General features: G+C 36.2%; 2 protein-coding genes across 3 annotated transcripts in view; both read left to right on the forward strand.

The window, feature by feature from the left end:
* Positions 1-10788, forward strand: part of LOC123557151 (alpha-N-acetylgalactosaminidase-like) — a 29046-nt gene extending 18258 nt beyond the window's left edge. The window contains exons 7-8 of the mRNA XM_045348444.2: positions 2505-2705; positions 3760-10788. Of these exons, the coding sequence (XP_045204379.2) occupies positions 2505-2705; positions 3760-4101 (543 nt within the window). The 3' untranslated portion in view covers positions 4102-10788. The remainder of the gene's footprint in view (positions 1-2504; positions 2706-3759) is intronic.
* A 4057-nt stretch (positions 10789-14845) lies between these two features.
* On the forward strand, positions 14846-24797 carry LOC123557150 (alpha-galactosidase A-like). 2 transcript variants are annotated; one of them, XM_045348440.2, is made up of 8 exons: positions 14846-14949; positions 15943-16104; positions 16881-17055; positions 17423-17597; positions 18437-18531; positions 19528-19689; positions 21456-21653; positions 21969-24797. In XM_045348440.2, exons 1-8 carry the CDS (start codon positions 14927-14929, stop codon positions 22227-22229), a joined length of 1251 nt encoding a protein of 416 aa, XP_045204375.2. In that variant the 5' UTR covers positions 14846-14926; the 3' UTR covers positions 22230-24797. The 2 variants fall into 2 exon arrangements, with proteins under 2 accessions (XP_045204375.2, XP_053399399.1); XM_053543424.1 differs by lacking the exon at positions 14846-14949 and adding an exon at positions 15013-15112.
* The last annotated feature ends 2894 nt before the right edge of the window (positions 24798-27691 follow it).

The raw sequence follows: 27691 nt of genomic DNA on the forward strand, positions 1-27691 counted from the left end.
AACCAAACTTACACACAACTTGTATCACCATAAGATCTCGGTTCCTTTCTTGAACTGGCCAGATCCCGTTATGGGTTCCAGAGTTATGGCCCCTGAAAGGGCCAAAATCAGATATTTTGACCTTGTCTGCACAATAGCAGCTTTATTTATGATTTGATTTTTACCAAACTGGCACACAACTTGTATCACCATAAGATCTTGGTTCCTTTCTTGAACTGGCCAGATTCCATTATGGGTTCCAGAGTTATGGCCCCTGAAAGGACCAGAATTAGCTATTTTGCCCTTGTCTGCACAATAGCAGCTTCATTTATGATTTGAATTTAATCAAACTTGCACAAAACTTGTGTTGCCATAAGATCTCAGTTCCTTTATTGAACCGGCCAGATCCCCTAATGGGTTCCAGAGTTATGGGCCCTGAAGGGGCCAAAATTAGCTATTTTGACCTTGTCTGCACAATAGCAACTTCATTTATGATTTGATTTTAACCAAACTTGCACAAAACTTGTATCACCACAAGATCTTGGTTCCTTTCTTAAACTGGACAATTTCCATCATGGGTTCCAGAGTTATGGCCCCTTAAATGTCCAAAATTGGCTATTTTGGCTTTTGCAGCCATAAAGAGACTTCATTTATGGTTTTATTTGATACAAACTTCCAAAATATCTTCAACAACAATAAATCTTGGATTCCATGACAAATCAGATCCATTCGTAGTTTCCAGAGTTATTTTATATCTGATTACCTCCCCTGATTGTAGTTAAAATGGATTTATATCAGTAAGTACTTACAGGACTTATTTGAAATTTCATTATTGTCATAAGTTGGACCGAGGCAATCAGGGTATATAACTATGGACTGATTTTATTTCAAATTACCTCCCTTTATTTTTGAATTTAAAATGGGTATATCTCAGTAACTAATTAAGATACTGATCTGAAATTTCATTTATGTTAACAGATTTATTTGGCAGATCCTTCTTTTGTTATCTTACAATAATTTTCTTTTGAATTTCTTCCCTTTTACGTTACTATAAATAGCCTATTTTTAGTAACTTTTTATTATTGGCCGTAGGGAAAAACTGAGACCACTTTTCTGTGGTACAACATGGATGATACCTCCAATTTTTAGGTGTATTTTGACATATCTGTACCTTGTAAGAATTTTGTTTTTCTTTTTGGTTAAATTTCTTTCCTTTGTTGTTCCTGTCCTTTGGACTTAGATATTTTTTCTGAGGACCTTCTTGTCCTCAAGTGCAATGATAACAGGTGAGCGATATAGGGCCATCATGGCCCTCTTGTTTACAAAATCATGTTCATTTCCAACTTTATATAACAATTTTTACTTAAAGTGAAATTATGTGCATTTTTCCAGCTGAAATAGACGTGTGTGTAAAAAGGGTGGATAAAATTATAGCTTTTAACCCAATATACCAAACTGTTTCTGTTACCAGTACGAAATAATACATTTCCAAATATGACTTTTCTTATTTTGACTGGGGAAGTCTTTTCAAAGAAAGTCAAACTGCATGCAGGAGTTGCTTCCCATTCAACTTAAGAGATCTCTGCCTATAGGTAAGGGAGATCACTGCATAGAAGATTGAAGAAAAAAACTAATATTTTATTAATCCGATTTCTTTATTTCTAAAGCATCAGCTTCAAATACTTATGCGACATTATCGTTAATTTAACACATTTAAATGCACAGCAACCGAAAATTGATTTTAAAAAATATTCACCAAAAACACACTATGTGCAGTAAGATGCGCATAATGCCACTTTAAGTTTTTGTATGTAAGCTGGTATCTCAGTACCCACTGTTGGGAATGGATTAAAACTTAACATACTTCATACGCTTGTTCACTGTGATGATATGACATGCAGTGCACAGGTTTCATAACTCTGCTTTGCATTTGCAGGGCTCATATTATGCACTCGCTAACTCGCTAAATGCAAGTAAATTTCACGGAATGCCCGTTGATAAAAACATCACACAAATTTTTTTGCGAGTACAAATAATAGTCAAAATTGCAGATTTCACTTCAGTTTCGTTTGAGGACGAGGGAATAATATTAATGTTCTAACACTATTTTTAAGGATATTTTAACATTTTTAATTGAAAGTCTAAATTTGCAAGTAGATTTTTAGATTTAGCAAGTAAGAAAAAAAAGCTACTTGTTAAAATTTGCAAGTGGTCAAAAAATTTAAATTTGAGCCCTGATTTGTACAAAATTAAACCCCTTTTTAGACTTTTATATTAAATCAATTGACAAGGCCGTTGAATAGTTGAGCGTTGCTGTTCTCCAACAGCTCTTGTTTTATTATTTATAAATAGTGTTGTGTCGGAGCACAAAGTATAATCATAACCTAATTATACCCAGACAACAAAAACTTTAACTAAGAATTTGGGATGTGTATAAAATTTCAGTAATTATTTTCATAAACAGAAAAATTATCCATACTTCTGTTATGATATTCAATACATACATTGATGTGTTCCTGTTTCAGTTAGTTATAGGTAACTATGGCCTTAGTTATGACGAGGAGCGTGCACAGATGGCAATGTGGGCAATACTAGCTTCTCCATTAATAATGAGTCTTGATGCATGCAATGTAAGGCCACGGTCCAAAAGCATACTGCAAAACAAAAATGTAATAGCTGTAAACCAGGACAAACTTGGAATACAGGGCTCCTTGAAGCTTGTACAGGTTTGTATATTTAGTAATGATGTTGTATTGAATGGTTGCCAGGTATAATGATTTTGGTTATAGTAATTTAAGACACATATATTTAAGTGTAAAATTTTAACACATTTGCCTAGGGTGTTCAACATTTGTTTTCGAAAGTTCTTTTCAGTATTTACCAAATTTCAGAATTTATCTCTGAGGGCACTGACTTGAAATCACCTGTCCCAAACTGCTGTAGGTTCGAGCCTAGCTCAAGTTGTTATGTAAGGATTAACCCTTAGCCTGCTGGCAGCAAGTGATTCTCCTTTGCAACCAGTGCAGATCAAGATCAGCCTGCACATCCATGGTCTGCACTGTTTGCTATTTAACCCGTTTGCCTAAAATATTCAACATTTGTTCTCTAAATTTCTTTCCAGTATTTACAAAATTACAGAATTTATCTCTGAGGGCACTGACTTCAAATCACTAGTCATAAACTGCTGTAGATTCGAGCCTAGCTCAAGTTGTCATGTAACGATAAACCTTTAGCCTGCTGATGGCAAGTGATTCTGCCTTTGCAACCAGTGCAGACCAAGATCATGGTCTGCCCTGTTCGCTATTCATAATTTTTCATAGAACACCCCTTCCAGTAATAAATGGTATTGTCGAAATTGAATGATGAACCAGTCCATTTTAGAAATTGAGCAGGGTAAAGGTTAAGCCATCCAGCTGGCTTATGGTAAGTTGGTGGTTCTACCTAGGTTGCAGCTCATGCCTGAAATAATCTACAGGTGGGCAACTTCGAAACTTAAAATGGTGTGCACTATGAAAATATCACATCTTGCTTTGCACTGGGTGAAAGATACCTTGATCTTGCACTGAAACGCAATTTATTAGGAACAAAATTTCTTGATATACTTCAGATCACTAAACCACACACTATATAGTGTCAATAATCCCTTGAAAAACATAAGATACAAAGATTTCTCAGTAATCTTTTAATTTGGTCGCAGTTAAGGACTTTCCATCTAAGAATATATATATATTTTTAATTTACATTTTATATTGATATATTTGTAAGATTTTTGAATTTCAGGAATCTGTGTACAAACTTCAGATATGGACCAGGCCTATAACACCACATGGAAGCTACGCTATCGTAATTTTAAATCTGAGAAAGGGAGGAGGGCCGTCAGCTGTTAATTTCACACTCACTGATCTCGATATTTATAACTCTGATGGATACAACCTGACGGAGACATTTGATGGAAAATATTTAGGAATATACAAATCTAACGCTACCTTCAAATGCAAGGTAAATCCATCCGGTGTATATATGATCACTGCTGTACCTGTGACGTATGTGGACAACAAATTGAGATTTGTACCAAGAAATGAAAGTATTTCATCAGAAAAGAGACAAAATGATAGGATTTAGACTGTGATATTGGTTGTTTTAATGAATGCCAGGGCAAGTCATTTCAAGCTTTAGGTGCCTTTGGTGGTCCTGATCAAGAGTGGGCCTGTAGGGTTAAGCAGCACTAACAGAACTTTTTTTCACCTAATTTCTATAGCACTCAGACGCCTACTCCTTATTTATCCCTTACCATTTTAATGTAGGTTTTAGTCTGTGCCCAGTCAGTAAACCAGTCATGCATGAAAACATTTATGACTACAATAAAACTTGGGCACTTCTTTCTACAATGTATATTGTGTAAACATCTAATACGGAGTTATATCAAGAAAATTGCATGTACCTGCAAGGAAATACTTAAGCTCATGTAACACTTCAGTTCTTTGAAATATGATTGAAAGTCCACAATTTATTCTGCTTAACTAAATGGCTCAAATCCATTTTCTTGGACAAACTTGGCAGGGTGCAAGGTTACAAAAGTGAGATTGGACTCCATTCTCAGAATACAACATTTTCATTGGTCATTTTTAAGACTGAGCTTAGAATTAACCAATCAGATGCTGGATATTTGAGACTTGTCTCCAAACTTAAGTTTTGTTTGCTTTGATTCGGGCGTCTTTGAAGGCTTAGTAACATAAAATCTTATTTTTGAGACATCCTGTAGATAAAGTCTTTTCTGAAATATTCTAACTGGCCAGATTTATTTCATTTTTAAACAAAGATGAACCTTTGTGTTATTATGCAACTCATACAAAGGTCACAATTATTATATACCCATTTTGAAAAAAATGGATGTATTATGTTATGGTGTGTGCATCCGTCCGTCTGTCCATACCCCATAATTTGTGTCCGGTGCATGACTTCATAATCATTAAAGGTATTGACTTTAAAATTGGCATAACGATGTGCAGAGTGCTTGAACCTGCTCTGTAGGTCAAAGGTCAAGGTCACAAATTGAGCTCATAGGTCAAAACTGTCCATCATATTTTGTGTCCGGAGCATAACTAAATAACCATGCAAGGTACTGACTTCAAACATGGCATGTAGGTAAGTGGCAATGGGACGCTATGAAGAACATATGAAACTGGTCGGTACTCACAATTTTTAGCACAAAGGTCAAATTTGTCTGTCATATGATATTTAGTGTCCAGATGATAACTTATTACCCATTCAAGGTATTGACTTCAAACTTGGTATGTTGGTAGGTGCCTAGGTGGTGATGAAACATATGCAGAGCATGAACCAGGGTGGTAGGTCAAAGGTCAATGTCAAATCTGCCCATATTTCATGTCCAGAGCATTAACTTAAAAAATATTGAAGGTAATGACTTGAAATGTGGCATATAGGCAGGTGGTGATGAGACAATGTGCAGACTGCAACAGTCTACTTGCCGTCATTGTGAACTTGACCTTAAAAACAATGTCTTATTATTACTTTTTAGAGAATGCTTGGGCCTATGTCTTTCCAACTCCATAGTCAGTAGATGAATGCTGTTGTTTTGGGTCAAAGGTCAAGACTAAAACTTTTACTCCACATACCTGCTACAGAACATCTTGGTGGGCATATGTGTTTTACAAAGAACTCGTGTTATAACATGCTTCTGCTAAATGTATATATATATTTTTTGATTATTATATTTTTAATAAGTAAAGAAGGAGATCAAATATTATAGACCTATGTAAAGTGTTTTTTGCTTTGCATACGGAAGTTTGTTTTTGTTCATTTTCTATTGAATTAAATTGTTAATGATACTGCTGTTGTAAGGAAAAACATACTTAGTCTTCACTAAAGCTAAAAGGCATTTTATAATGTATCTCATAACAATGTTATATGAGTAAATATGCGATATAAACATAGACATACTGCCCCTACACAATTGATGAGTTCATAATGAAATAAATTACATCCGTTATTAAAAGAGTTCATCACATAAAATGGACATACAATGCGACACATTTAATTTCAAAATTTTTAGTACATAATTATAAATGTATGTGAGTTTTCATATAATAAATATTTTTAGATATATACATGAGATGTAATTGTGTTACTAATGATAATACATGTATATTTTTTTGTGAATTTTATTTTTGATAGTAAATTTTATACAAGGTGTTCTGAATAGAAAATATATCATGTAGCTTAAGATATATATATTGATACATGTTTTGTAAAATTTATTTTTGATAGTTAATATCATACAAATTGTTCTTTTTATATCTCAGAGTTATGAATCTTCATCCTCAACTACCTCCTGTAACTTTTTGTTTTTTGATGCTCTGTTTAAAGTTGTAAGAATTTTTATTAAAGAGAAAAAACTGAGGGAGACAACTTGAGGGATATGCTGAAGTAGGACTTTTTTGATTGCGTATTGTTGGAAGCCTATTTTTTATAATTGTACAAAATTAAAAGTTAAAGGGATACTCAAGTGTGTTTTCAAGACAGATTCATTATTTTCCTATATGAAATTAGGCGGCAAACTAAAGGAAACAGGTAGAAGCTGTTTTATCGAATCCTGCTGTGATAGTCACTGTATGGCTGTGATATTGCAGAACTGCGTAACTTATTGTTCAGTCAATAATCTGAACATAATATAGAAATTATCTCACCTTGTCAGCTGTAAAAAATAATTACCTATAAAAAGAGATGTGAAATATGACATTTTGCAGGAATTTCCATGTTTCCTGACATAGCTTAAGTCTGATTAGAAAATACGTGAAAATTGGGTACTTATTTTGTCTGAGTAAGAAATACTCTATCTAAACATGTCAGTAAAATTTAAGAAACATTGATTCCACAATAATTAAAGGGATTTTAATTTTTCATCCACTATTCCACATGTGTATCCCTTTAAAGGTGAGCCAGCCTAGAACGAAGACGTCACCACCGAGGCGCATAGTGCTGAGGGCTGGCAGGTATGGGAGTAGGCTTCTACTCATGTTAGGGGGTCAGTGGAGGTCTTTTTCCCCTGAATATTGTCGAAATACAGTTACGAAATGGTGGCCTCTGGTGCATTTACTGGTGGGGGTACTCACCTCATTTTAGGGGGGTCAGAGGGGCTCTGCTGCTGGAAATTTTTGAAATACAGGCATGAAATGGTGGCCTCTGGTGCATTTTTAGGTCTTAATTTTGAGGTAATGGAGGAGTTACTCCCCTCTTGATGGGGGATGGGGTCAGGGGGCTGTCCCCCTGGAAAATTTGAAATACAGGTATGAAATGGTGGCCTCTGTTGTGTTTCTGGGTCTAAACTTTGAAAAAATATTATTCCTTTGCCAAAATAGTAGGGTGCATCTTTGATGAGTATAGGTCACTTCTCAGCCAACAGTGCCCCCTCGGTACGGCCCTGGATCCATCTTTTGAACAAATTACAAGATCTACAAAATAATAAAAGTCATAAATCAGTATTATGTAACATGATTATGGCATAAAGAACAGCTGAATTCCTTCTATTTAAAAAAAAAATCATATATTTTGTATAGGAGATACTTGTATCTCAGATGTGATATTTTGTTTCTGTTCATTTTATTAATGTTTTGTTGACTTAACTTAAGTCATATTATGTTTTTGTCACATAATATTGTTTAAAGAGTTAATCTTCGCATTATAAGATTAACAACAAACACTGCATGTATGAAATAGGTTTCACTAAGGCCGCTTGCATACACTATAGTATAGACTGAATCAGCATGGCATGCGCAAAAGATTGCGTATAACATACAAAGCATCATGGGAAGGTTATCAAATACTGTTACATCTTTTCTCTTTTACGAAAAAGAAGATAATACTGAACTCTAGCTTAGTATTTGTGGTTTAAGTTTAAGTCATTAGGTGTTGCTATGCTAAGTAATTTCAATATTAACATTGAAAAGTCAGTAACAATCACACTTGCATATGTTTAGCATATACTGTCTTGATATTCAGATTCCATCGTTTATCAATTTATATAATTATAAACATCATGTGGCATAGTCCTTATACTTAGTGGCATTCGTACAATACGACCAGATCTTGTCTGCGTTACCGGTGTTGCAGGTGTTTCTGAATTCACTGACTGACCGATTGTTTGCGGTTTCAATTCCATTTCAGTTCGAGAATCTGTCTGGGGTAACAACTCTTGGTCATTATACTTTCGGATCTATGTCTACAGTCTCCTCCCTTTGTTCATTGAAAAGTTAACTCGTTTCTATTTCGGTTCACTACTGTGTCATTTTCACTAAGAATATTATAAGAGCGCGTTTGCGGTTTTTCGACAACAGTTCCTTTTTCCCAAGTTTTATTCCTTTCATTCGGCTGTTTTCTTACCGAATCACCAGCTCGCAAACAGTCTAATGACTTCACATTCCTGTTATACTAGTAGGCTTTTCTGTCTTTGCTTTTCTGAAGTTTAGCCTTATTATTTAAAGGTATGCTAGGCTGAAACTGATTTGATCTCTCCAGTAGTAATGTTTGTGTTTTTCTGTTCATCAGCTGCTGAGCTGGACTGTGACTTGTGGCCTGTTTGGATGTATTTCTTAAATTGACAAGTGCGAGCATCGGGTCTATGCGAATGTTTTGCTTTTGTCATAATATGTTTCGCTGTCTTCATTTTCAGCTTTTCCGTTTGATTGCGGATACCTTGCAGATGAAGTTACATGCGTGAAATCCCGGCCATTTCCTTGAAAATGATTTGAACTTTTCTGATCTGTAAACACTTGCGTTATCTGAGATCACTCGTTCTGGAATTCCATGCCTTGCAAAATGCTGTTTCAACTTGGCGACTCTTTCCTTCGACGTTGTTTCATACAGTTGATCTTTTTCAAAGAAATTACTGAAATAATCTACAGTTACCAAATAATCATTCACTGCTGAGATAAGTAAGAATAGTCCTCTGAATCGGAATGATTACTTTAGCATTGTCTCTTAAGCATTCATTTAGCCAATTTGCATCCGACACCATGTTTAAAGAGTTAATCTTCGCATTATAAGATTAAAGGTCCAATACTAAGGAAAGTGAACATTTTAATTTCTTTTAAAAAGCACGGAAACTATTTCATTTTATTGGAAAATGAAAGTTGGTATGTAGAAATTCGAAATAAATCGCAGTATATGTACAATTATTTTTCTATGAAGTATGAAGAAAGTTAAAAAGACCTGGGGGGTCATTCTGTCGATTCATTGAAATTTCAACATAATACACATACATTTCTTTGAGTTCCAAAGACCTTCTGTAAATTTTGACCTGCCAATCTTCATTATTTAGTGTCTTGCAGAAGTCTATGCACTGGCTATGAAAAAAATTGCCTACTCACTTTCCCTTAGTAATGGACCTTTAACAACAAAAATTGCATGTATGAAATAGGTTTTACTAAGGCTGCTTGCATACACTTTAGACTGAATCAGCATGGCATGTGCAATAGATTGCGTATAACATACAAAGCATCATGGGAAGGTTATCAAATACTGTTATATATATAAATCAACGTTTTAATGTTATGTCTTTTTGACATTACTTGAGGTCCAATTTACTTGTGTATCTTGAAAAAGGCATTCTAAGCTAATATTGTGTTGGTGTTGAGCTTTTTATAGTATTATTCTATTTTTCACCTATTTTTAGCTCACCTGAGCACGAAGTGCTCAAAGGTGAGCTTTTGTGATCGCCCTGTGTCCGTCGTCTGTTGTCGTCGGCGTCAACAATTTGACTGTTAACAATCTAGAGGTCACAATTTTGAGCCAATGTTAATGAAACTTGGTCAGAATGTTACACGCAATAAAATCTTGGACGAGTTCGATATTGGGTCCTCTGGGGTCAAAAACTAGGTCACCAGGTCAAATCAAAGGAAAAGCTTGTTAACACTCTAGAGGTCACAATTTTGGCCCAGTCTTAATGAAACTTGGTCAGAATGTAACCTTCAATAAAATCTTGGACGAGTTCGACATTGGGTCATCTGGGGTTAAAAACTAGGTCACCAGGTCAAATCAAAGGAAAAGCTTGTTAACACTCTAGAGGTCACAATTTTGGCCCAATCTTAACGAAACTTGGTCAGAATGTTACCCTCAATAAAGTCTTGGAAGAGTTTGATATTGGGTCATCTTGGATCAAAAACTAGGTCACCAGGTCAAATTAAAAGAAAAGCTTGTTAACACTGTAGAGGCAACATTTATGTCCATATCTTAATGAAACTTGGTCAGAAAATTAATCTTGAGACTCTATAGGACAAGTTCAAATCTGGGTCAGGTGGGGTCAGAAACTAGGTCACTAGGGCAAATCAAAGGAAAAGCTTGTTAACACTCTAGAGACCACATTTATGACTATATCTTAATGAAACTTGGTCAGAATGTTAATCTTGATGATCTTTAGGTCAATGGGTCAGGTGAGCGATACAGGGCCTTCATGGCCCTCTTGTTTTACGTTGTTTTTGTACTCATTTTACAGAATGCATAATTGTTCTTAAACATGCAAGTAATTTACTAAAATACTGCTCACATTGTATTCATTTTAGCTTTCACTAATAAGAGTGTGGTTGCAGCCATTTCAGTTTAACAGTTGTCGTATCATCTTTCTCAATTTTGAATGTGTTAGATTTACATATGAAATAATTATAACGTACGTGTCAGGGATATTTTACTGCTTGATGTACTAATATGTACTTTAGTGCAATATCTAAAGATGTTATTCATATCATTATATACACAAATGCTCGTCTCTATTTTTCAATAAAATGTATATTCTTCTGTGTTCATATTTTCCTTGATCTCAGTTGTAGTTTTTAGCTCCTCTGAGAACAAAATGTTCAAGGTGAGCTTTGTCCATCTACATGTCTACCATTGTCAAAAATTTCAGTGTTGACCCTTAGCCTGCTGGTGGCAAGTGATTCTGCCTTTGCGACCAGTGCAGGCCAAGATCAGCCTGCACATCCGTGCAGTCTGATCATGGTCTGCACTGTTCGCTATTCAGTCAGTAAATTTTTAGTAAACACCCCTTTAAATGATAAGTGGTACTGCCCATATTGGAAGATGGACCAGTCCATTATAGAAATTTAGCATGGTAAGGGTTTAAAACATAGAGGTCACAAATTTACCTTAATGAATCTAGGATGTATATCTGGGATTAAAAACTAGATCTGACAATAAAAAACCTTGTTAACACTGCAGAAGCTACTTCTCTATCTTGTCTTGTTTGAAGTATCTCAGAAAATTTGTCATAACAAAGTGAAGGTCAAGTTCAACACTGGGTCATGTGAGGTCAAGAACTAAATGGTCACAAAGTGCCTTGATAGCCTAGTTGTAGACTGTCCGCTTTGGGTTTGGGAGGTCGTGTGTTTGATCCCCGGCTGTGTCATACCAAAGACATGAAAAATGGTACCATTAGCTCCCCTGCTTGGCGCTCAGCATTAAAAAAAGGGAAACTGGCCTCTTCTCTCATACCCTCATGGTGATGGATTCCATCAGGAATGAGGTGTCCAGAGTGATTAATATAAGTTGTATAACTTCGTTGTTTCACACTCGGCCTAAAATAAATTAATATATAATAAATCATAGAAAAAATCTTTATTCTGTAAGCCGCATTTTCTACCCAACACTAGGTCATGTGAGGTCAAAACTAGGTCACAAAGTCAAATCATAGAAAAAATTCTTTATTCTGTCTGATGCATTTTCTACCCAGTCTTCATGGAACATGATCAGAATGTTTGAATGTATGAAACTGTGTTATAAGATAAACAAGTAGAAAAACCCTGTGATCACTCCAGAAACCTCGTTTATATATGTTCCCCAAAGAAAGCTGCATTGTCCATCCGTTCAGCAATTCTTTTCCTAAATTGCAGGCTGGAATTCATTGAAATTTCATGGGAGGCTTCACTCTCAAGAGGAGTGCGTGTTTTTTTCAACAACATCATACTGGATTTTAAGAAACTTCTTCGGAAGCTCCACTACTAAGACGAGGAGTGTACTCAGTTGCTGGGTTTTGTGTGCTTTTATGCAATAGTCATATTTTAGGGAGCCTCCATCAGTTCATTCATGTAGTTCATGTAGAGTAGAAGCCCTGAACATCATTAGATGTTGAGCGTTGTCGCTTCTTAGGCCCGTTTGAATTTGTTTTCCCAATTTGGTACTAAATTATCTTTATTTTGGTTATCACGAGTATTCTTTCATTATTATGTCTCCCCCAGGAGACATATTGTTTTTGCCCTGTCTGTCCGTCCGTCCGTCCTTCCATCCGTCCGTCCGTACGTCACACTTCATTTCCGAGCAATAACTGGAGAACCATTTGACCTAGAACCTTCAAACTTCATAGGGTTGTAGGGCTGCTGGAGTAGACGACCCCTATTGTTTTTGGGGTCACTCCGTCAAATGTCAAGGTCACAGGGGCCTGAACATTGAAAACCATTTCCGATCAATAACTAGAGAACCACTTGACCCAGAATGTTGAAACTTCATAGGATGATTGGTCATGAAGAGTAGATGACCCCTATTGATTTTGGGGTCACTCCAACAAAGGTCAAGGTCACAGGGGCCTGAACATTGAAAACCATTTCCGATCAATAACTAGAGAACCACTTGACCCAGAATGTTGAAACTTCATAGGATGATTGTTCATAAAGAGTAATTGACCCCTATTGATTTTGGGGTCACTCCATCAAAGGTCAAGGTCACAGGGGCCTAAACATGGAAAACCATTTCCGATCAATAACTAGAGAACCACTTGACCCAGAATGTTGAAACTTAATAGGATGATTGTACATGCAAAGTAGATGACCCCTATTGATTTTGGGGTCACTCCATTAAAGGTCAAGGTCACAGGGGCCTGAACATTGAAAACCATTTCCGGTCAATAACTTGAGAACCACTTGACCCAGAGTGTTGAAACTTAATAGGATGATTGGTCATGCAGAGTAGATGACCCCTAACGATTTTTGGGTCAATCTGTGAAAGGTCAAGGTCACAAGGGCCCGAACATTGAAAACCATTTCCGGTCAGTAACTTGAGAACCACTTGACCCAGAATGATGAAACTTCATAGGATGATTGGTCATGCAGAGTAGATGACCCCTAACGATTTTAGGGTCACTCTGTTAAAGGTCAAGGCCACAGGGGCCTGAACATGGAAAACCATTTCCAATCAATAACTTGAGAACCTCTCGACCCAGAATGTTGAAACTTCATAGGATGATTGTTCATGCAGAGTAAATGACCCCTATTGTTTTTGGGGTCACTCCATTAAAGGTCAAGGTCACAGGGGCCTGAACATTGATAACCAGTTCCGATCAATAACTTGAGAACCACATGACCCAGAATGTTTAAACTTCATAGGATGATTGAACATACAGAGTAGATGACCCCTATTGATTTTGGGGTCAGTCTAATAAAGGTCAAGGTCACAGTGGCCTGTTCATGTAAAATCATTTTTTTTTGGAAATAACTTGAGAACCACTTGACCTACAATGTTGAAATTTAATAGTATGATTGGACATGCAGAGTAGATGACCCCTATTTATTTTGAGGTCACTTGATCAAAGGTCAAGGTCACAGGAGCCTGAACAGTGACTTGAGAACCACTAGGCCAAGAGTGTTGAAATTTAGTGGGATGACTGGACATGCCAAGTAGATGATCCCTATTGCAGCCAACCATCAGTGTCTCTTTGACTTTCGCTCCTGACCCCTATTGACTTCTTGCCTATAGGACTTTGCATTGGGGGAGACATGCGCTTTTTTACAAAAGCATTTTCTAGTTTCTATTCCATTTGTCATAAATAGCTAGGTTATAACACACTAAAATAGTTTTTGTTCTTTATTCTATATAAAATTGACCTATTTCCAATGGTCGCAGCACACACCAGGACCCATTTTAAATATCTGTAACCTACATTTTCTTGAAGAATATTGTTAGTGCTAAAGAAAAATCAAAAGAAAAGTAGGGGTCATGTTTGATGCAAGAAAAATAATTTCAGTCAAACACAGAAACTGCAAAATCAGCTAAAAAAATGAGACCCCAAATTATACAAGTGGTGTATGATCTAAGTTTCCATGAAAAATTTTGTCATGTAATTGTTACTTCATTATGAAAATGCTACATACATGTCAGTCATAGATCTCTAATGTGATTTTAGCAAAAAAATTGCAAAGAAAATAAGGAAAATAGCTCTACAGAGCAAAAAAAGATAAAAAATCATAGTTTTTTTTAGCACAGCTATGCAATATATACTTGTGTATGTGCTATCAATTGTGTGTTTGGGCACAGTATCCATTGCTTGAATTAGACTGGCATTTCATTTATATGGTAAAAACAAGTTTTTTTGTTGTTTTTTTTAAATCAGATTTTAACTGATATTTTCTTGTTTCTACCTAATGGTGAGTAATTTTCTTAATACTTGACCAGATCGAATGTCTTGATGAGATCTACTTCAGCCTGAAACTAGGTAGGCCTAACTATGGTAAAAACTAGGTAGACTAAATTGGTCTAAAAAATAGAAAACTCTTGTTGACTCTAGTTTGAGCGTTTTATCTCATAACATACAAAGTACCAATTATGGTCCAATGTGTCCGTTTTGTCCAACACCTGTCTAGAAAATAACAAACATTCATTGTAGATCTATCATTTGACAACTTTAAGGCAAAAAAAGGATACGAAAAACAGGGATAATATATGAACAGCTAGACCCCCACCAAAGTGTTTCTATTCTGTCAAAATAAAGATTTTTGTGAAAAAAATGTTGGGACCAAGGCATGATATATTGCCATTCTAATCTCAAGGTTGAGAACCACTACGCACATGACCAGTAGTGTCATATCTGTACGCCCCTGCATTCACATGACTATCACGTGACACTGGTATAACAAAAGATAAACAAACCTAAGTAGGAGTTGTTAGTGCTATGACTAATGTTCGGTTATCTGGGTACGTAATTTAATTGTTTTCTTCATATCACCTATTACATAATCTCATAGGATTTTTACCGCGTCCATTATCTGTAAAGTGGAGCGAATTCATTGCAACATGTTTTCGCGATGTCAATCTTTGGCCTTGATTGACTCGGGATTGATTCATTATTCACCGAGAAGTGATCAGAATTTTTAAGTTGTAGATTTAGTACAGTAATTGTGTCAGCTTCAAGTGAGATATAGAATAGAGTTTAAAACAGAATCAACAATATGGATAATGCTTGAAATATGCATGCATGTGCTTGAACTTCCTACACATTCCAATAGGTCACAAATATAAGTCAGGAATTCGTCTTCCTTTGGCAGTCCCCACAATACAGTATCTGTAGGCAAATAGGTTTTTTAGCATGACAAGCTGTTTACAAGAATTAGGAAATCCTAACATACCATCCCCACTTGAAACAGGTTCAGTTTAAGTGAGACCCTTGTCTTTTGGAAGTAGCTGCACCATAGTTTTCAGTCTCATATATTGAAGAAGTTTTATATTGTAGCAACTGTCAGATTGGGAATCACAATTAAAAATAGCAGATACCAAATATGGCCTGTAAGGAAGCCTTATAATTTGCTTTTGGATACTATACTGAAGGACATTAAAAGATTTTTTCGAGTGGTGTAGGTATGTTGGAATTTCTTAATTCTTGCAGCAAATATTCATGTCAATGACATATAGTTCTATATAGAACTTTGTCACTGATTGTTTGGAGTATCATGTAAATGAAAACTGGTTTGAATGGCAATTTGATTCTACACCCATTTGACAAGTCTCTTAAGTGGAGCATGAGTTAATGCTGATCAGAACACACCGGGGCATAGTATTAGCCTAGTTAGTTGTACAAACTTTCCTTAAGTCCAGTCTTTGATCAGATCCTTGTTCCTTAGCCAATACCTAAGTCTTAAAAAGGATATATTTTCTGTGTTATTCAAAACCTTGAGAATTTTCTTATTTCAGTTTTAGTATGCTGTTAAATTGGATACTCCTATTTGCTGCATTGTTTGCCTGTGGTTTATGCCTGGACAATGGTTTGGCTAGGACACCACCCATGGGCTGGCTGTCTTGGATAAGGTTTGGATGCAATATTGACTGTGTCTCAGACCCAGACTTCTGTATAAGGTGAGCTCAAATTGCATATTTATATAGATTTGTTTTAGTCCTAGTGTTTCAAGTTTGCTTTTAATATCATAAACTGTTTGCTGTCCAAAATTTTAATATCGTTATTAAGCATGACCTTTTGTTTTAGCTCAACTATTTGAAGAATAGGTAGAGCTATCATGTCTGTGTGCCAGGTCTATGCCAGGTCTATACTTTCATACTGATATAATCACTAGCTTTCTTTGAAAAAACAAAAATGCATTGACAGTAGAAGTGCTCAATACAATTCTGAACAATAATACTTGTCCAGTGTTATCCAGTACACATATAGACATCATCAGTTTAGGAGAGTTTGAATGCATGACCTCGTGACTGAGTTGTATACAATTCATCTCTAGCTGCTTGGAAGCACAAAAGAAATGCTTTTATTTGCAATAAATGAGCCACACCATGAGAAAACCAACATAGTGCGTTTGCGACCAGCATGGATCCAGACCAGCCTGCACATCCGCGCAGTCTGGTCAGGGTCCATGCTGTTCACTTTCAAAGCCTATTGCAATTAGAGAAACCATCAGCGAACAGCATGGATCCTGACCAGACTGCGCGGATCCATGCTGGTAACACACGCACTATGTTGGTTTTCTCATGGTGCGGCGGCACAAATGTGCTTTTCTTAGTCAGAAATGTAACTTATAATATTGTCCATTTTAAATTGATTTTTTATTTCTTATACTACATTTACAACAAAATTTGAAACAAATGTTAAGGGGTCTTTAGAGTCAGATATTTCTTTTCAGTGAGAAACTTATCATGCAGATGGCTGACCATATGGCAAAAGATGGGTACAAGGATGCAGGTTATGAGTATGTTTGTATAGACGATTGTTGGCTGGCCACAGAGAGGGATAAAAACCGCAGACTTCAGCCTGATCCTAAACGTTTTCCTCGTGGAATGAAATTTTTAGCAGATTATGTAAGTCATGATTATCTTTTATTCAGTATTAATTTTTTTTACTGGATATTATTTAATATTTAATTTAATACCTTCATGCTTTCATTGGTCAAGATTATGTGCTATATTTTTGCCAGAGATGTTTTCCAATGATATGCAACAAGAGTAACTGTATATTGCATCCACTGAAACAACTGAATGAAAAACGTTTTGAACATAGGCAGAGGGCTAAATTTAAAGCTATTGTTTAACAAGCATCTGCTCTGAAACTGCTGAATTTCTCAACACAGAAAGTGCTGTCTTTCAAATATATGTAATGATGTATTGCCATACATATATTGGTATATAAAACATTAACAGCCTTTTACAATTTGGTTGTTACATATAGGTACATTCTAGGGGCTTGAAGTTAGGAATATATGAAGATTTTGGAACAAAGACCTGTGGTGGGTATCCAGGAAGTGAATTCTACCTACAACTGGATGCACAGACATTTGCTGAGTGGGGCATTGACTTGCTGAAATTTGATACCTGCCACTCTGACGCTCATGATAATAAATATGGTATTCTTTAATCTCCATATTAATCGCGCCTTAACTGACTTTGTATACATGAGTGACTGAGTTGGAGTTTTTGACATCTGAGTTCAGTTGATACTTAGATATAGAGGAGCAGTGGTTTAGTGGTTAAGGTATGGGATGCTAAACCCAGGTGTTATGGTTTTGAACCCCAGTGAGGTCACAACCGCACCTTCTGATATGACACCAGTACTGGTTTTTCCGGGAAGCACGCTAGTGTGGCTCAAATAAGCTTCAAGCTTTAACCACAGTCAAGCTGCAATAAATCAGTATAAATTACACTAATACTTAGATATCTATATTTGAGTATTTGAGTATTTGAGCATCTGAGTTCAAGTATGTGGAAGTCTGAGTTCAGTATGTGGGCATTTGAGTTGTTTTAGTACTTGAGCACCTGAGTTTTGGGACTTGGATACCTGAGTTTGAGTACTTAGGCACCTTAGTTTGAATATTAAAGGAATAAATTAGTACATCTATTTGAGTGTCTGAAATGTGAATGAATGTTGTAACTGGCTGTCATATATTGTCTACTGCTTAAATCTGTGCTTAATTTATTTTGTTGGTTTAACCTTTACCCTGCTAAATTTCTAAAATGGACTGGTTCATCATTCAATTTGGGCAGTACCATTTATTATTCGAAGGGGTGTTCGCTGAAAATTTACTGACTGAATAGCAAACAGTGCAACTGGTTGCAAAGGCAAAATCATTTGCCGCCAGCAGGCTAAAGGTTAAAAACTGTTCCTTGCCACAAGCTTTTAATTGTGTCCACTTAGAATAGTTATACTCCTAACAGTTATTTTCTATTTCTTCAATTTTCCATATAGGATATCCTGCAATGTCAATGTACCTGAACCAGACAGGCCGTCCCATCCTGTTCTCCTGTGAATGGCCTTATGGAGAACTACAGCAGAACTTATCCGTTTGTATTCATACGTTTTTGTAGGGTTTTATGTCATACAGACAATCACATATGTATAGGTGGTAAGGGAGACTTTTCAGCTTTTATTGGTGAAGAACGATACCTGATGCCCCTCATGGCACGATTGCAGGCACCACCAAGCACCTGGGTAGAACCACCAATTTTCATAAGCCAGCTTGATGGCTTCCTCAAATGAATCAATTTTACAACCCAAGCAAGGTTTCAAAGTGACAGCAATGAGGGGCAAGTGATTTGAAGCCAGAGACTTGAACAACTTGGCCGCAGAGGCCCCCCTATGTTTTATTTAGCTTTTTAAGCCTCCACATTTATGTAGAGGGCATATTGCATTGCTGCTGTCCGTACGTCCCGAAATCTTGTGTGTCCAACTCCTCCTTCACTATTAGCCTGATTTGCTTCAAACTTTCACAGATGAACATGAATTAATGTGCAGATGACCATAAACAATGGAATTTTTTCTGGGAATATTTTTACTGCAGTTATGGCTTTTGATAGTTTTTGCTATATAGAGGATGGCACAGTAGGTGGGGCATCTGTGTCCTGTGAACACAATTCTAGTTTAATTTCTTTATTGTTTTAGCATTTTGTTTAGAAACACACTTTTTGTTAAGGGTGTCCCTTGTCTGTTTGATAACTTTTTTAATAAATAACCTGCAAGTTGTTGAATTTGATGATAAACTCTTTTTGCCTTTTGATTGGATAAATATGAGAATTTGTTAACCTTCGAAAAGTGATATCAACATAGGACCATGTTCTTGGCTTAGTCATTTTCCTTTGGCACCAATGTTGGCTCCAGTGGCTCCTCTTTTGCTCCAACTTTTGCCAAATGGTGAAAGTCTTGGCGACAGCTAAAAAATATCAAGAGCCATCCCTGGGCTAGTATACATTTCTCAGGTTGATACATCCTGATATTAACCTTAATAAAAGGCAATAATTGTATATTATTATTTATTATTACCTGTTTAATTATTAATATAGTCAGATTATGGTCCAGTGCGCCAGTACTGCAATATATGGAGGAATGACTGGGATGTCATGGATGATTTCAAAAATGTGATGGGTATTGTAGGCTTCTATGGAAAAAACAATGAACTGTTCATGAAATATTCTGGTCCAGGTGGATTCTTCGATCCAGATCAGGTAGTCACCATAGTGTTTTCTCTACAAGTTTCTTTTAAGATTAACAAATTTAAGCGTTGAATGCATCTATCATTGGCTATATTGTATGACACTTTTATTGTACAATCAGCAAATTGACTCACAAACAATCTTTATTTGCGAGAACTTTTTTTTTTTTTTTTTGGTAAATATTAGCGAGGTTCATGTGTTGCAAATTCAAAGTTTTCCCAAAAGAAATGACAAGTTTATATCAGTTTATACATGTTATATCCTGATTCATTTCCTGTTTTACTTTGTAACAACATCACAGTGTCACAGACTCAGCCAAACTTGTGCTAAAAACCACCTCTGAACAAAGAAAACCTGACTCTAATGACTGCTGTCTTTGCATCCATATTTTTATACAGTTTATTTTAACCTGTGGATAAAGACAACATTCTAATGATGACCACTTTAATACAAAATATATGGAGAGCTATCCTCCATGACCCTGCATCATTGTCTTTCTGCATCCACACCTTGGTTAAAGTTTTGATGCATTTTCTCTGTATCTCTTTAATTATTCGACGGATTCGAACTTAAAATAGTAACTGTTATTCTTCATCATCACCCACATCATAAGGCATAAGGGCCATGATTTTCGCACCAATATTGTATGAATTATGAACTATACCCCCTTTTTACATAGAATTTCAGCCTTCATTTGGGATGCACTGTTGCTCTATCTCAGCTGTAACTAAGTAGATTAGATTCAAACTAAAAATATTTGTTCCACATTATTAGCCACATGATCTGACACATAACCCAGTACACCTGCAGAAATTTGTGATGAATTTTGTCCCTTTTATACTTTCTTTATGTTTTGATACACTTTGCCTCTATCTCTGTTATTACTAAATACATTTTGACAAAGAAGTAAACTATTGTCCAGTATCTTTATCCACATTGTAGTCATTAAACACCCCAGTGACAGCTCCAGCTTCCACAGATGTGCCAAATTTCACTGTCCAGAATTGAAATAGCCGAGCATGCTTTCTCCTGTGACAACTCTTGTTGCCTCTCCCAAGGGTAAACTTCATAATCAAGTTTCACTGTATTTCACACATTGAAAAAAAAAAAACCAGCAAACATTTGCAAAATAAAGTTCATGTAAATTAACAGTGCTCTACAGTAACTCAAGTAGGTCTTTCCAAAAGAATTTTTTTTTCAGATGGTTGAAAAACATGTCGTATTTTGAAGACTTTTTACTGATGTATGTAATCAAGGTGAACCGGCACTTTTTTTGCCATTGACTGATTCCATATATATGTGTGTGTTCAAACAATATAATGTACTACTTTTTATAAATGTATCATAAGTAAACACAGTATGAATATTTAATGCCACAAAAAAAGATTTTTTTAACAAATGGCTGTTAAAAATGAACTAGAGAAGATATCTAATGGTGATTGCAGTTACTTTATGTTTATGTCCCCCTTGGTATATTGCTTCGCTTACGTCAGTCACATCATTTGGCCGGTCTGTCCATCTGTTGGTAGAACAGATGTTTTCTGTTTTCTGTTCCATTCATAATGTCCTCCTGTTTTCAGCTGCTAGTTGATGGAATAGGTATAAACCATTGCCAGCAGAGAGCTCAAATAGCTATATGGGCCATGTTTTCAGCATCACTTATATTGTCCTCTTTTCAGCTGCTAGTTGGAGGAATTGGTATGAGCCATTACCAACAAAGAGCTCAAATAGCAATATGGGCCATGTTTTTAGCATCAGTTATATTGTCCTCGTTTCAGTTGATAGTTGGAGGTATTGGTATGAGCCATTACCAGCAGAGAGCTCAAATGGCTATGTGGGCCATGTTTTCAGCTCCACTCTTGATGTCCAATGATCTAAGAGATATTCCTGAAGAAGCCAAGCAATTGTTATTGAACAAGTATATACTAAGTGTAGACCAAGATCCTCTGGGTGCCATGGCAACCAAAGTATGGGAGGTAAGCAACTTGTAATTGTTTGTCTCAAGTCTTTTCTGCGTTAAAAAGTTAGCAATATTTTGAGAAATTACTGGAAAAGGGTTTTGATTACTAAATGTATATTTGGAGCACCATTGAATCAAATGCTAGTATATTTTGCTGCATGTCATTTGCTGTTTAAATTTGCTCATATTAAGAATTTAAAATCAATGTAATGATTTCCTCAGTTATGCCCATTTTTACAGTTCATCATTAATACAACCAAGCTTGATGTTTCCTTATAGCTCTTAAAAATTGTTATTTTACCTCACAGATGTTATAACTTGTGTGTTTTAGTTCAAAGGACTTCAGCTGTGGGTAAAACCTATTATGCCAAAGGGAAGTTTAGCCATAGTTTTCTTCAACACAAATGCCTTTGGGAGTGGGTCAGCAATATCGTCTGCAGCTGGTGATATTGGAATGACTGATTCAAGAGGCTACCAAGTCACTGAAGTGTTCACAGGGAAAGATCTGGGTACTTTTAAGCCAGACACTAAACTGAAAACACGTGTTTTTACAACTGATGCTTACATGATTGTTTGCAAGATTTTATCCTGAAATATACTTTGATACCTTTATCGCTCATTTTCTACAGCATAAAGTGCATGGGCTATGTACTGTAAAAGCAAATATTTTCGCTGGGTCAAAATTGCGAGAATTTTAAATTTTGAGTATGTTCGCGAGGTTTAATATTTAAAAGTGGTATCATACTTGAATTTGAATTATAATAATGGTGAATATTTATGCAAGGATTAAATTTCAGGAGATGAAGGGCCTCAGGAATATAGCAAAAATTAAACCCTCACGAAAATTTCTGCTTTTTACAGTATTGTCAAACTGATGTTTGAGGTTGTATAGCCATAAACTGGTTCATGTTATGACTTGTAAAATTCCACTTATCTCATTATCGTTACAGGGAGGTCTATAGAAAGTGATACTTGTATCAAAAAGTTATATTCTTGTAAGCAAATGCATGTACTCTTATACAGATCTGTCAAACTGTGATATTGAGTAACTATACCTCAGGGGGAAAAAAATCTTATTTTCATGTACAGAGAATTTGTATTTTTAATATTCTAAACATAATTTGGTTAAGTATTGCATTACATTGTTGTATTCTGGCCATTATCTTCTTTTATTGTCTGAAACAAATCAAAATTAGTAGTTGCTATATATGGGTTTATTGTCAGTAAACTGTTTTTGAGCTCCCTTAGATTTTTTGATTTTGTGGAATTTAGACTTACCCTTGTCTGTACATCCGTCAGTTTGTCTGAATTTGTGTTGTACATACCTGAAAAGGTAATTAACCTAGAATCATCAAACATTATAGGCTTGTTATTCAGCATGTGAAGTTGGATAGCTAGGATTTTTGTTTGGGATTTCACTCAAACCAGAGTTAAGGCTCTTAACAGTCAAAAAATATGTATGAATGTCCTTAAAGTTTGTGTCACACATATCTCAAAAAGTGTTTTACCTAGAGTCATGAAAGATCATAGGTTTGTTATTCAGCATGTTATGAACTTTGGATTACTTAGCAAGGTCAATGTTTTGACCTTTGAATCAGTATAAGATGCAGTGAAGGGCCTAAAAGTTTGTGTCACATGTATCTCAAAAAGCATTTGACATGGAATAATGAAGTTTTGTAGAAATACTTTTAAGCATGTGAAGTTATGCAACTTGGTATTGAGGGGTTTCACCTAGTCAAACCAAAGTATTTCTCTTGTGTCGGTTAAACCCAACAAAACAAAAGTTATGGCTCGTGTCTAATCAAAACTATGGATAAATGGTGTTAAAGTTTGTGTTGCATATATTTGAAAAAAAAAATTTGACATTGCCTCATGAAATATTAGAGGATGTTATGTATAAAGCATATGAGCCGCGCCATGGGAAAATCAACATAGTGGGTTTGCGACCAGCATGGATCCAGACCAGCCTGCGCATCCGCGCAGTCTGGTCAGGATCAATGCTGTTCGCTCTGGTTTCTCTAATTGCAGTAGGCTTTAAAAGCGAACAGCATGGATCCTGACCAGACTGCGTGGATGCACAGGCTGGTCTGGATCCATGCTGTTCGCACACCCACTATGTTGGTTTTCTCATGGCACGGCTCATATGAAGTTGTGCACCTGGTGCAGTGTATTTCCACCCCACCATCTCTCCCCTCCCTCCCCTTGTTCACCTGGTGCATTGTTTTGAATATACCAGTCCCTCCCTTGTTCGCCCCACCATCTCTCCCCTCTCCCTAACCCCTAAAAACAATTTGTTTTTAGTATTTACATTTTCAGTTTCTTTTATCTTGTGTTCCATACCTCATGTTTTTATTTCGATGTAAATGAGATGTGAATTAAACCAGAATTTGTAGTCCTGTTTGGCGCCATATAACCAATACTGTGTTGGTGCGCCGTAAAACCCAAATAAATAAATAAATAAATTTATCTTGTGGTTCATGGTAATGTTTGGTAGTACCTATACCCCCAAATGTTGACTCACACCCCAGACTTATATAAGATTTATGAAAGTTTTCTAGGTTTGCATTGTCAATGAGTAACACAATTGTCAGCAAGTAAAATATTTTGACTGATGTGACAAGAAGTGGAAACACCGGTGTCCTGTTGACACACAACTAGTTTCTTAAGTCGTTATAGATTCCTACATTATAGTTTAAACATACAATGGAATTTATTATATTTTTATATTGCTTATTTATATTTGTATTCATATATAATAACAGCTCTATATGCACAAAATTTAAACGAAATTATAAAATGTTTGAATATACAAGTCTATGGCCCTGACAAGGTGCTTTTCACCTTGGTCTGTCAGTCTCTGTATATATTACCTTGGTCAAGTCCATAATCTTGGATATTCACCAATCATCACAAAATAAATGTTTAATATCACATGATTGATGTCAGGGTAACTGATAATTTCATGTGGTGTTTTTTAAAAGCTTTCATGATTTGTCTATTGTCACTTTGGTTCCAGTTTGCTGAAAAATTGGATTTACAAACTGTTATAACCATTTCAAGTGTTTACTGATGTTTGCTTTTAAATGTTTGACATTTATAGGTTATTATATAGTTCTGTTACTTCTTTATATTTTCAAAAATAAAAATAGATATTTGTTAAGGCTGGATGTATCTTGATTTATAGTCCATTTGTTCTTGCTTTTTCAGAGCTTCATCATGGCCAAAAACAAACCTTCCTTTTGATTCGCTTTCCTTAAGCTTGCAGTTATTTTTTTCTTGGGATTCACTTTCCTTGCAATACAGTTTCCTTTGGATTCACTTTCCTTGCAATCCAGTTTCCTTGGGATTCACTTTCCTTACAATCCAGTTTCCTTGGGATTCACTTTCTTTGCAATCCAATTTCCTTGGGATTCACTCCTTGCAATCCATTTTTCTTAGGAATAATCCATTTTTCCTTGAGATTCACATTGCTTGCAATCCATTTTCCCCGAGATTCTCATTGCTTGCAGTCTATTTTCCTTTGGATTCACATTTCTTGCAATTGTTTTTTCTTGGGATTCTCTTTCCTTGCAATCCAGTTTCCTTGGGATTCACTTTCTGTGCAATTCAGTTTTCTTTGGATTCACTTTCTGTGCAATTATTTTCCTTTGGATTCACTTTCTGTGCAATTCAGTTTCCTTTGGATTCACTTTCTGTGCAATCCAGTTTCCTTGGGATTCACTTTTCTTGCAATTATTTTTTCTTGGGATTCTCTTTCCTTGCAATCCATATTCCTTGGGGATTCACTTTCTGTGCAGTTCAGTTTCCTTGGGATTCACTTTTCTTGCAATTTTTTTTCTTGGGATTCTCTTTCCTTGCAATTCAGTTTCCTTTGGATTCACTTTCTGTGCAATTCAGTTTCCTTTGGATTCACTTTCTGTGCAATTCAGTTTCCTTTGGATTCACTTTTCTTGCAATTATTTTTTCCTTGGGATTCACTTTCTGTGCAATCCAGTTTCCTTGGGATTCACTTTCTGTGCAGTTCAGTTTCCTTTGGATTCACTTTTCTTGCAATTATTTTTTCCTTGGGATTCACTTTCTGTGCAATCCAGTTTCCTTGGGATTCACTTTCTGTGCAGTTCAGTTTCCTTTGGATTCACTTTCCTTGCAATTATTTTTTCCTTGGGATTCACTTTCCTTGCAATCCATATTCCTTGGGATTCATTTTCCTGGTAATCCAGTTTCCTTTGGATTCACTTTCCTGGCAATCCATTTTCCTTGGAATTCACATTGCTTGCAATCCAATTTCCCTGGGATTTTCATTACTTGCAATTCATTTTCCTTAGGAGTTACTTTTCTTGCAATTAATTTTCTTTGGGATTCACTTTCCTTGCAATCCATATTTCTTGTGATTGATTAACATCGCTTGTAATCCATTTTCTTTGCAATCCATTTTCCATAGGATTCACTTTGCGTACATTCCACTTTCCCTGGGAGTCTACTTTAACTTTTGCTGATTATCTATGACCTAAGCTATGCAAATGGTCGTGCAAAGACGTTTTGATGCAACCACATACATGTCCCAAAGGAGCTACATGTAGTATTCGCTATACCTATGAACATTATGAAGTTAGCTCATTGTATTAGATTCAAAGAATTCTATGAAAGTAAACACAAATGTTCAGCATAATCCCCCAAGGTCACAGGCAAATGCATAAATCCTACGCCTTCCAGCGACCCTGCAGCATGTTTTCCATATCGAAGGAATGTATGTCAGCAATATGTTAACTTCAACTTTTAAGCGTGCATTGTTGAAGTTATTTACTGTGAAGTTAAGAATGTTGTTTTGAATGCAGACTAATATACAATGTAACAGGGTGACTCTTTTCGATACTGAGATATCACATTCTCAAAAACATTTTAAATTGCGTTTTAAATTATTCTAAAGTCGGTGGTTTACGCATTTAGCGACTGCACTAAGACAATAGTAGTGAAGTCGACGTTTTACAAAATATGCAGCACGATTTGAACACTTCTAACCGTGGGACGAAGTGCCACCTTCTCGACAGGCGAGGTACATCAAGATCGGGATTCATAAACAGTAAATAATTAATGACTAATGAATTGGAGCGTACGAGACAGACGGGAATAATGAAGAAAAAACTTGAAAACTGTGTAAAGGCAAGAACTTCTTTTGTACATGGAAACTTCCAGTTAAAAATTGGCTTCTAATTGACGAAACTTCTGTACTTACAAAGTTACCCTAGGTACTATTGTCAAATTTGTATTATATCATTACCGCCTCGGTAGCCTTGTGGCGCCCGCTTCGAGTGCGGAAGGTCGTGGGTTCGATCCGCGGCGGCATCTCACCAAAGACGAAAAAATGGTAGCTTCCTCGCTTGGCGCTAAGCAATAAGGGGATAGTGCAAGAACTGGTCAGGCCGGTGTCGGTATAATGTGACTAATGCGTGCTATTTCAGTGAGGCAGCACTATAAAGTTGGTCATTTCGCTCAGTGCTACAAGTAGACACCGTCGTTTATATGATTGAAAAATTGTTGAAAAATACGTTAAACCCGAACACACGCTGTATCATATCATTTGTCAGTCAGGTATTTACAGGTTGACTTATAACCGTTCTTAGTTACAAGTTTGTTATGCAGTTAACTGTTAAAACTGTACAAAATACCATTCCAGTAATGATTAGGAATAATTATCTGCCCGAATATCGATCGTCAACATTCCTTCAAAGGATGCAACTTACTCATAATTCATAAGGTTGACCCAAACTTCAAACGTCTCTAAATGCGTGCTAGATTAGACACTTCGGTTTCGTTAATTTTTCAGTAGACTATACTGTCGATAGAAGATATGAGCCGCACCATGCAAGAAAACCAACGTAGTGCGTTTGCGACCAGCATGGATCCAGACCAGCTTGCGCATCCGCGCAGTCTGGTCAGGATCCATGCTGGTCGCTTAAACAGTTTCTCTAATTGCAATAGGCTTTGAAAGCGAACAGTATGGATCCTGTCCAGACTGCGCGAATGCGCAGACTGGTAAACGCACACTATGTTGGT

Source organism: Mercenaria mercenaria, chromosome 5, assembly GCF_021730395.1.
Source record: "Mercenaria mercenaria strain notata chromosome 5, MADL_Memer_1, whole genome shotgun sequence".
In the NCBI taxonomy this organism is placed as follows: Eukaryota; Metazoa; Mollusca; class Bivalvia; order Venerida; family Veneridae; genus Mercenaria; species Mercenaria mercenaria.